We start from the raw sequence: 11,602 nt of genomic DNA, 5'->3' as shown, positions 1-11,602 counted from the left end.
AAAACAGAATTAATATACAACATATTTTGTAATAAGAAAATAAAATATCATACAAACAAATGAATAATAAATCAACAACTGAAAATGATATTGCATAAAATAAGATTTTAATATATTTTTTTTAAATTTACATATTTTTAGGTTAGTAAATCCAGACTTAAATTATTATTCTTTCAAAATTAGAAAAAAAAAAAAAAAAGAAGCTAATGTGTGATGCATCTAAAATAAGCAAGTTAAATAGCAATAATAGAATGCAAACTATGTATTTAAACTAATTGAAAGCATTACATTGTTAAAAGATTATTAAATACCTTTAATTTATCTAATAAAAACAGGATGTCTTCTAAAACTCATTTTTTAGAAAGTAATAAAATGTTATACACTCCGAGCTACAGTGCTTTTTTTCAGCAGGTCATTTTCTTGTGCGCCTTCCAATTTATTTCACACATCTCTAAATGCACCATGCCCTTCTAATATTTTTCTTTTTAACCTCTCTTTTTGAGCTTCCTTTTCTCTCATAAAAGTCAGACCTTTCCTTTCTATGTGATTTTCGACCGTAAAAAATGATGGTGTCAACCGCCATCCATTGCTGGCGCCAGGTTTTTTTCAACTAAAAAAATTCACAACTTCACTCGACCTCCTCTTCACCCTTTCGACTTTAAATTTTGTAAAAACTATCCCTAAAATTATAAAGCTTCAAATAGAACCGCGACAAAAGCATCCCGAAGGCGTTAGTCCTTGCCACTCCAAGTGGAATAGCCTTTCGATATATTCCTTTCCTTCACGTATTTCTTCTCTTCACCCATTTGTGAGTCCCGAAACCTCTTTAATCTTCCCAAAGCCGAAACCCACAAACCTCTATTTAGCTTTCTTCTTTTTTTTTTTTTCTTGTGTGGCTTCCGTACCTAGAATGAGGTAAGTAACTTTAGCTAGTTTTTTTTTTTTTTTTAATTTTGATGGTGACTGTTTGGTGACTTTTAGGTAGGGAGTAGAAAGTGGTGGTGACAATGGGGTTATGACACTGCGTAGAAAGTGATTCTCGGCAAGCTGCGGTCAACAATAATGAAAGACAGCCGACGACAGAAAAGAGTCGAAAGACCAGTTGTGCACCAAAACGGTGCATCTAAGGAAAAAGGGAGAAAGAAATCAGAGGGAAAAAACAAAAAATTTATTCATCAGGAGGCGCCATATCAATTTAGAATGGTTAAAATCTGGTCAACAATACTATGAATGGATTCTAAATGCTTTTCACTTCCAAAAGTAAAATATTATAAACAACAAATTCGCCAATCGAATAAGGTCCAGAGCTTTCAATTAGTACCCTTGATAAAAATAAATAAATAAATAAATAATGGATTCTCAATTCGAATTATTAACATAAAATATCAAAACATAATTATTGGTATCATTGGCAATGATTGCTCTTGCATTATTAAAAAAAGGTCAAACAATAAAACATCTGCTCGAGAGCTCAACTGGTATTTAGCAACTAGGTTTCCAGCTTCTCGTCTACATTTCATTTACAAAAAGTCAAAGCTAGATTTTTTAAAAACTCAAAATTTCTTTATTTAACTATAAATCTTAACAGTTACAAAGAGGATGGAAAGTACTAAAGCGAAGAATTAACTTCATTAATCATACATAAAACCTTTCTCACGCCACCTTCACTAACCCCTTTACCCACTTTTATCAGAAGCCTTCCCCAAGGAAGTAAAGTTCAATCTGCAAATTACAAAGACAAGCATATGAAGCTCAATTGTGTCAAGCCAAACAACTAACGAGTGTGTATTTTTACTAAACAAGAGTAATTGCAATTACCTTATTAGTGGCTTCCTCTGAACCACAGGCGCAGATGGGATTGATATGGATGCAGTAAGTTCCACAGGCTATACATATGAAAACCAATAACAGTCAGAATTGCTCCATCCTTTCTGAGCTACAAACATTACAATTGGATCTTGCATAAATTCCGAGATTGGCAAAGAGGTAAAGCAACATTTATGCACAACAAAAGTATTCTAGGTTACAGAGCCTAGTGCAGCTTGTTTTGGTTGAACCAGTTTTATTTACAAGCTTATCTATAATTGCATATTTTGAAAACTAGTCACAAGTTTGTTCCAATCACCAGTCAAAGGAAGTCTTCCAATTTGTTCTCTCAATCAAATGTGCATCTTGCTTTCTAAAGCAGCATTAAAATAATGCTTGAACATAGATAGTCTAGAAATTAGTGCCTAAAAGGTTTTATTTATCAGAAAGGGAAGAAAATTTTTCAGGCACAGTGGTAAACTTAACCTTATATATTAGCAAAGAGAAAGGAAAAGCAAACAGTGAACAAGAAAATTTTAAGCCAATATACAGATAACCATTCCCAAAAATAAGAAGCATAGCTCAAGTAAATATAACCAAAAAAAGAATCATAACGGGGATATTACCAATGCAATAAAAGCAAGAAATAAAGAGCTTCTTGAAACTAGTAATAACTGACAAGGATAGCAGAAACAACCTCTAACTCCTCTATACCCCAGCTAGCAAGTAAACTGGTGGAAGGACCAGCTCCATTGCTTGATGGTACTAGAGCTGCTCCTGCTGAATCTGGCATTGAAGATTCCACGAGGCCACTATTAGTGTTCCCCACAAATCTGACCTGGTTCCTAAATTCTAGATCATCTTCAAGCTCTTCAAGTTCTTGTGGAAAAGCTTGGTGGGAGACGTATGGACCAGACATTATTTTCTCAATTGCCAACTTCTCTGCCTCTTTAGAGCTTGATGCATCAGCAGTCACAATAAAACCCTTATTTGAAGGAACACATCTAAGTGATCCATCAACCTCACCATTATGAGAAGAAAGCTCTTCCACACTTCTTGAACTTATTAAGCCATTCGTCATATTGTTCTCAGCTTTTTCCCTTATTGGTTCAGTCAATCCTGTTGCATTTGAATGGTCACCTTTCGTGGAACAAGAACTCACAGCGCTGACAGGACTACCCACATGAACTTCTGGACTAGAAGAAGGCACAGCATTAACATATTTGGTGTTTCTCAATTGAGCATCTGCATTGTCATCTACCCTCTTCCTCTTCTTTCCATCATCCTGTCCATCCGCAACTCCTTTAACTTCACCCTGCTTGTCTGATCCAGCATGGCCAGAAGCTTTTGTATCCAATACCCGTCTACTATCCCAGGTTACTTTAGATGGACGAAGGGGCCGGATACCACCAGGAAATACAAAGTTAGGTATGTTCCTACGTTTTACATGGGTTACCCGGATTTCCATTCCAGGCTTCCACAAAGTGTACACATTAACAGAGTGTTTAAACTCCTCAACAGTTAACCTTATATCAAATTGTTCACCTTCATTTACTGGAACTCCTTGTTTGCGTTGCAAACCCATAAAGTAACTGCAATGGAAGGGCCTAGATCTGTCTTGAAAATCACCAGGATGTGGATGGCACTGAAGCATGTTATACGTGTATCTTTCAATCTAGATTTACAAAATAAACAATTGAAAATTAGGATTATTACAGATTAGAAGCATAAAAAAGACAAAAAAAGGGGGGTAGGGCATAGAAAACCATTTCAGCATCAATTTGTCAGAGGTGGTCGGGGAAATTTTTAAAAAGGGTATATCTAGAACTCTGATATGATGCCCCTTCTTGTACGGGAGAAAAAAATTGTCTAGAAAAGGAAAGTCTGTTTCACCTTCAACGTAAGTTGACGGAGACGGGACTCAACCCAGCCTTTCCACTTTCTCAAATCATCAGCATTTTCTGCAGAGATGTCTATTTGTAGATAATTCTTGTAGGCTTCAAAGAAAGCATGAGGCTCAAAAAGGGTATCCCAGTCAGCTTTGTTTGCCTCCATAGCCTGCAAGCACTAACAAATGTCAACAACGAATTCAAAGTGTAAAAGATAACATAAAATCAAGAAATATATAAATTATTAAACAGCAGAGTACAGAGAGAATCACATAACAGTGATGTTTATAGTCCTTTTGGAAACAAGGATTGGATAGTCAAGGATTTTGATTTCAGCTCTGAACAAAGTCTTAAGTTGGGAAGTCATTCAAAACCGCATGGACTTAAATCTGGGCCAAATCTGCTAGGATTATAAAAGCCCAAATATTAAAATTTCAAAAAAATTCTTTGGCTTGGAATTGGAGAAATCCATCAAATTAAAATTCTTCTCCCCAGTTCAAATCAAACCTAAGCCATCAAAACAATATATTTGAATTTGTTTTAAGATTCTGGATTTCACTAACTTCCAAACAGGGGGTATCCAAATTCTAGTTGCCCAACAAACCTTTAAAAAAGTTCATCATGAATTGAGGTATTATCACACACACACACATACACACACTAAAATCTTATCAACAATCATGAGCATTCAAAAGATATATTGTAAAGAAAGAAATAACAAGACTACCACTCCACCTAGAAACTGCTTTGAAACTCACACAACTGAGAACATTGATACCAAACCCCAAATCATGAGCTGTAACAAAAGGAAATATCGCTATGAAAAAAACTCATAGCTCTTAGAAATGCACTAGAGCATTTCGCTAAGTGCATGTGTCCCCTGCTCAAAGAATTGGATTTGAAAACCCCTTCTTTCCCAAATAACAGAGAGAGAGAGAGAGAGAATAACCAAAAAAACCTCACACAATTACCAAAAAGAAGAAGTAAAATTGAAGGAGTATATAAAGCTTTCTTCCCCTAAATGCTCCACATTGCTCCCTTTTTTTCTGGTAAAGCCAATATCTTAAGAGCAAAATCCTTGACCGGACATATCCTATTAAAGAGTAAATTACACAGAAATGCCCCAAGTTTGAGCCTAATTCAGCATAAGGACTCTAGTTTAGCAAATATACAACCTGCCCCAACTAATGGCATTAATAGAAATTGTAGCATTACTTAGGCTCTATTTGGTTGTCGCTTTGCATTTTTCTTTTGGAAGCCAAAAAGAAAAAAGCATGCGCGGATACAAAAGCAGATAAAATTTTTGAAGGATTATTCATAAAACTATAATTTTAAGATGATAAAATGCATGATTCTACTCCTATACAGACTAATTATGTTGTATTTAGAGTTACATTTCAAATTTTTTTGCATTTTAAATTAATTGTGATATTACGTTTTACCATTTCCTTTTGCTTTACAACCATTATTCAAAGAGCAACTAGCAAAAGCTACAATCAAATGGTGCCTTAGATCTAATATCCATGTCAGGTTTTGTAAAAAAAACAATATCATAACTTTTATTTGTCTAAACAATAATGTCAATTAACATATTTATATGAAAATAAAAAGCTCATCAAGCATTTTTTTCTGATACAAGATCAAACATTTATGCTAATTCGATTTTTTTAATTTTTACTATTTTTTAATTTCTCCTTCTCTAATTTTCTTCTCTCCAGTCTCTATCTCCCCCTTTGCCTCCCTCCAACACCAACATCTTCTCCCATTCCAGCTTGACATCCAAATAGTCAAACACATAGCTCATACTCTCTAGATAAGGTCCCAAACTCAAAAATCTAAACACCTCTCCGCTTGAAACAAACTTCACTCTCTCTCCCCTCAGTCTCTCCCTCTCCACCTTATATAACCATCCAATAGGTATCCATGAAAATGCTACAAAGAAGCTTATACACTACATTTTGAAATTTTGTGCAAGTTTTTTGTATGCTTTTGGGGTTTATTGGTAAAATAATGCACTACATTGAAGGGATGATCTTATACTGATCAAAATAAAACAACAAAGAGGAAAGAAAAGATCAGACATTAACCATAAGACCATACCTCACAAATTTCACTACCCCTCTGAAATTCATCTGTCATTATTCGCAAAGTACTCGATGACACATTGTAACTAGAATTCATTGAAGGATAAGCAGGAGTAATTATGGGCATCAAATGATATCTATCTTTTGGATTTTTTCGGGGATCCCAAACTTGAAGACCAAGAGATCCTTCCTCGATAGCACAAAGCATGACTGGGTTTGGCCAACGCCACTGGGTATAAACCCTAAAAAATCGAGAAACTAACATATTGGGCAGAGCATTAGGGTATAGCTGGCATATACGAGCAACAAGCAATGCCCAGTTTATACCACCAAGAAAACCAGCAACCTGCCAAAAACAAAAAGGATTAGGCTTTTTTTTTTTTTTTTTTTTTTTTAAATAGGAAACAGGGAGATCTAGTGCATAGCCTTGCCAAATATGAAAAGCATCTCATACATTAGAATAAACACCACGACGTTTTGCCCAAAACCTCATGCATCTCAAAGTTGTCCGGAAATTCTGCATGTCACATAGCAGAAACATAATCAAGTCAAGAACCTCTGTGAGGAAGAAAATCTGTATGTACACAATTCACGGTGATTGCCACAACCTGAATATTTGGAACCAACCGTAAAATTTGGTCAGTGACTCTGCAACCATTAAGACTACGAACTGTCTGCTCATCCGTATTTTGTAATATAGAGTCTTGTGAAATATCTAAGTCCTGCAGTAGAATTTACACAAGTCATGAGAATTTTCAGATACATTTTGATTAAAAAAAAAGGGTTACAATATAATGAATTTTAAGTTTAACAAAAAAAAAGGTAGCTATGCAAAGAATTAATGCACAAAATATCATCTCTCCCTGGGCTATCATCAAAGCTTGGTCAAAAATGCACCTGTTTTCCCTCAGAATTTCTCAAAACAGCACAGCTCTAATGACCATCATTACTAGTTATCAAATTTTAAAGAGGTTACAATCTAATGTTCTAGGTTGTTCTTTTTATTGTGTCAAAGTAGAGTATATATATTATCTATTGCATCTAATCATGCATGCTTGTCACAGGATGGTCCATTGCTTCTTGGATCTCTACTTAAATCTTGATATGAAGAATCAAACAATTCTAACAATTTGCAAAAGCTTGCGTAACGTATGTTACACCCTGCCCTTCACCCTATCCAGTCTACTGCAGGCATTAAAATCCTTTAACGTCTGCAGTTTAATGAAGGCAAACCTCATTGATAGGTACAGGCTTGTTCCCTAAATCATGCAGGGTTGAAAAATGATGGTTATTCACTGGGAATCAGGTCCAATTCAGGGTTGGAACTGATTTTGGAGGCAAAAAAGGGAAATTTTTCTTCATAGCCATTGGGTTCAAAATAAAGTGGAACTACCAGCTTTTATGTTTGAACTTAAAGAGTAAGTCCATCTGTAGTGGGTTGATTGATCACTTTGTACTTAGATGATTGCTCTAATGTGAATCCCCTACAATAGGCACATCCCTTATGATAGAATTTGTGCCATAAAATTCATAACGGAAGTAGACCTGAGGCTTTGTTTAGATTCTTTTCACAAGCACACCTGCAAGCTGAAGCAACCTCCAAACTATCAGGGGACCTAATGCATCAAATTCCTCCATGATTATTTAAAGCATTTCTACTTTAATTATGCTAACTACTGCTCTCACTATACATGACAAAAGGAAAGCAAAACAAAAGAATAAAGTAAACTACATGCAAAAAAATGTAAATATAAGGAAGGTAGGCCACCTCTAATGCTTTATAAAGAATTGGATGTCATCATTTACAAAATAAAAGATTGACATAACCCATCTAGCAGTGACTCAACCTCCACAACCAACCTAACACTGCGTCCAAACATTAAAGGCCCAAATTGCTCAAACTAAAACCTTCAGTGGAAACAGTAACAAGTTTCATCAGTTAAATATTCTTCTAAATCTCTAGCAGCGAATTACTACAATAATTCTTAAAATAGAAGATAATAAAATGGAGTAGATATAATTAAAGGCAGACACTAGACAAACCAGCACTTACTTCAGGAATAACCCAAAGCGAGAGTTTTGCATAAAGAAGATCTATGGAAACTCCTTTGAATTTGAATTTCATGACTGGGACATGAGCATCAGGCACAGGATGCAATTCTGATACTTCAGGCATCTCTGATAGCATCTTGTGTAGCTCACCAAAGAAATCCTCCTATATCCAAACATATATAAGCATTTTTGTTGGTAAATCAACACTTTCTCAAATGAAAGAAAAACTGTTGCAAATAAGCATAGAAAGATCTCATCGCACTTCTCGTGTTGCATGTCTAGGTCCCACACAAAGTGTATCTATATCTGCACCAGGGCCATGCACCTGCTTTCAAAAAAATTAATGGAAGCATGACAAACTAGAACTCCAAATTGAAAGCAATAAGGTGGAGAAATCATGTACTTGAAGGCATGATTATGAAGTTTGCTGAACCATTAAACTACGAAGGGCTATAGAAATCAATCAGAAAACAACTTTAACTCAAAAGAAGTAAAAACTAGACAAAATCCTAGAATATTCTAAATCTCACCAAATTAGAAATACACCTACTATGCAGGAATGTCAAAGATTACAAGCCTGCTATAGAACTTAACATCCTCAACTGATAAAATAAAACCCTAAACAGCAATGGCTGAATTCACACAATGAAGAAAAATAAAATTGTTCTTCCACAAAACCCTGTATTGTTTCACAAATGAAATATATAGCAGAGAGAGCAAGTAAACTGCATAAAAGATTCTCTTGCCCATAAAAGCTGAAACACCCAGTTCAATGTAATAGTCAACTTCTGTATAAATGACCAAGAATTCCAAAGACAGATGATATCAGCAAGCAATATAAACAAATATGATAAGCTTCTTTCTTTGCGGAAATTTCAAGCAAACACAAGCTCACATCAATAGTGGCTTGAAGATACCACCTCCACCTCATTAACAGCTAGCAACATTGTTTGCCCATTTCCAAAATTTAGAATAAATCCATTAGATTCCAATGCTTTTCTCTTTATAACTTACAGTACTGCAACTAAAGTGAAATCAAAGGTTAAAACACAAATAAAGCAACAAAAATAAGAATGCAACCATACCCCTAAACGATAAGAACCGAAGGTGAATATCTTAGCATTTGCTTCTTGAACCAATTGCTCATTCAAACCTCTTGCACGGCTTATTGCTTTAATCCAATTCTTCACAATCTATTTAATTGACATCAACAACAACAAAATCATAATAAATCACCAGAAACCGATAACACAAACCCGCCTTTGATAATCAAGCAAGAAATAGAAGTACCATACCAAGTAAGTCTACTTCAAATCATTAAGAGACACAGTTATGTACCAACCTGGTCTAGCCTCCCCAGTACTTCCTCTCGACTAACAGCCTCCTCTTGACTCTCATACAATCCCACATTTTGCAAATACTGAAGGTCCAAAATTCCCAAAAAAAAAAAAAAAAAAAAAAAGAATTAAAGATAATCTCAAATCCAATAACATCAAAAAAAAATTTTCTAAACGACATACAACAGTGAAAATGCGGCTAAAAAGAAACCTTTTCCAGCTCTCGGGTTTTAATCACATCGTAGTCAGTCGGTCCACCCAACGAAATAGGTTCCGTGATACCTAATTTTTGCCCACTGTTTCTATTTCCCAATCCAGGACTCCCCATTGTTCTTAATTTTTACAATTTCTTTCTTTTTCTCACTCCGACTCTCACTTTTTTTTTTGGCAACCAATAACAATTAATCAAAATTTTATTGATAATACTTTTTTCACAATTTTTTTTTTCTTTTCTTCCTAAGTACATAAAATAAAAAGGAATAAATGGAGAGGTAAGAATCAAATAATTGCTGATTGTAGAGTATTAGGTAGGATACAACCAAAACTGAAACTGAAATTACAAAAGAAAAAGTTAATCTTTTTTTTTCTTATAATAAGACTATTAAGGAAAGATTACAACACCAAAATTAGGCTCCAATTGAAAAGTAACTCTAACCCTAAAGGGAAGGAAAAACAAGCATAGAAACCAAAAACAAAATGCAATTAAAAATCCGAACTTTCGAGAATTTTAAGGTCGACGCCTTTTATAGTCGACCATGCCGATGGTGATGTTAACGTTGTTGTTCTTCGTTGGCCATGACGATCGAAAAAAAAATCCCCAAAAAGTCTCCAGTAGAAAAAATATAGAACCCTGCAAACCAAAAAAAAAAAAAAAAGTAAGAGAAAATTTGGATTCAGACAAGGGAAATTTTAGAGACTCAGGAAGAGACAGAGAGTTTACAGGATTTTTTTATTAATGATTATTGTGGAAAATTGTTTGATATCGTAAATTTTCTTTCTAATGTAGAGGGAAGAACGAATAGCGTAGAGGTTAGAAACGTTTGGCTTTGGGCTTTATTTATTTTTCTCTTGTCCCAAACAGGTGATGCTGTGGAAAAAGAACGGGCAAAATAGATAATTAAAATATATTTTTTTAAAAATAAATTAAAATATATTTTTTAAAAAATAAATTAAAATCTTATTAAATGAGGTGTTCTAAATACACCATAAAAATTTTTTATATACTTTCTAAATTTTTTTTCAAAAATATTTTCATATTAAATACCAATCTTAATCTTTAATAAATTATAAAAATACCATCAATAACTTATAAACTTAATCTTTTTTCTTTTTTAGAATTCAAGACGGAAAGAATTATATTATATTATATTTTCGAAAATAAATTTTTACAAAAACATTTTTGAAAATAAATTTTTGATAATGCAAAAGCATTTTCAAAAATGGATTTATGAGAATGCAATGTAAATCTTAAAAATTTATTTTTGAAAATGTAATGTAATTTTCAAAATTTTCAAAACTTATATTGCATTCTCGAAAATAGATTTTTGATTTTTATATTGCATTCTTAAGATTTTGTTTTCGAAAATACATAAATATATTTAATATTAAAATAAATAATACATTTAATTTTAATTTAAATAAAATAATTTTATTGAGATAATAAAATAAAATAAATTTATTTAATCTTAAAATAAATAAAACAAATTTGAGAATATTAGAAATAAGTTCTCAAACAAGTATGGGTGGAAAGGGTTAAGTCATCAATGTGCCCATTCTTGCTTGATCATTTATGCAAATGAAAAAAACATGTGAGTTCTCGAGTATGTATGGGTATAAAGGTGTTTTTATCTTGAAACCAAAAAACGAAGAACACTTTTTTATCCATACAAAACTAGAAAATCAGAAAAATAGAAAATACTATTCTTGGTTTTTTGGAGTCCTAAAAGAAAAAGTAAGTTTGTGTCATGCATGCTTGAAAACACTTATTTCAGTTTTATTTGCTCACATGATCAAGTAAATTAGTTCATAAGCACATATATTTTCAATTAAGTCCCTTTTGAACAGGCTCATAGTACAAGGATATGCATGATTAAGGTTAAGAAATTCACTTTCAAAAGTAAAATCAAACTTTTCAAAAATAAATATCCAAGAAGCTTTAAGGTCTATCGGAAAGGGATATCCAATAAGTTTTAAGGCTTCTCAGAATCTTATACTTATCGAATATCTATTTTTGATAAACTCGATTTCAAAAAATGAAGAAAGAAGAATAGAGAAATGGTGGGAATGGAAAATAAAAAGTGAATGGTAAGGGTTATTTAGTAGAAATATGAAATTGAGTTTAAATTTTTGGTGCATTTAGAAATAGAGTACATAGAGTAACAAATAGGATATAAATAGAATTCTCATTATTAAATTAACTCTCCTATTTTCACCA

The 11,602-nt window shown here is 33.3% G+C and overlaps 1 protein-coding gene across 5 annotated transcripts; it reads right to left on the bottom strand.

Moving 5' to 3' along the window:
* Nucleotides 1-1,352: 1,352 nt before the first annotated feature.
* Nucleotides 1,353-10,264, bottom strand: PAPS1 (poly(A) polymerase 1). 5 transcript variants are annotated; one of them, XM_089768053.1, is made up of 14 exons: nt 10,109-10,264; nt 9,380-10,018; nt 9,174-9,251; nt 8,917-9,024; nt 8,094-8,156; nt 7,833-7,994; nt 6,388-6,501; nt 6,234-6,296; nt 5,796-6,125; nt 3,700-3,864; nt 3,352-3,481; nt 2,504-3,186; nt 1,819-1,886; nt 1,353-1,722 (listed from the first exon to the last, which is right to left on the bottom strand). In XM_089768053.1, exons 2-14 carry the CDS (start codon nt 9,494-9,496, stop codon nt 1,677-1,679), a joined length of 2,127 nt encoding a protein of 708 aa, XP_089624179.1. In that variant the 5' UTR covers nt 9,497-10,018; nt 10,109-10,264; the 3' UTR covers nt 1,353-1,676. The 5 variants fall into 5 exon arrangements, with proteins under 5 accessions (XP_089624179.1, XP_022735870.2, XP_089624180.1 ...); XM_022880135.2 differs by having other exon boundaries at nt 2,504-3,481; XM_089768054.1 differs by having other exon boundaries at nt 2,504-3,481; nt 9,885-10,018.
* Nucleotides 10,265-11,602: the final 1,338 nt, after the last annotated feature.

This window comes from Durio zibethinus, chromosome 11 (assembly GCF_047325235.1).
Source record: "Durio zibethinus cultivar Kanyao isolate XHJ-2024 chromosome 11, ASM4732523v1, whole genome shotgun sequence".
Taxonomy (NCBI): domain Eukaryota; kingdom Viridiplantae; phylum Streptophyta; class Magnoliopsida; order Malvales; family Malvaceae; genus Durio; species Durio zibethinus.
This window is presented reverse-complemented; position numbering and strand designations above follow the sequence as displayed.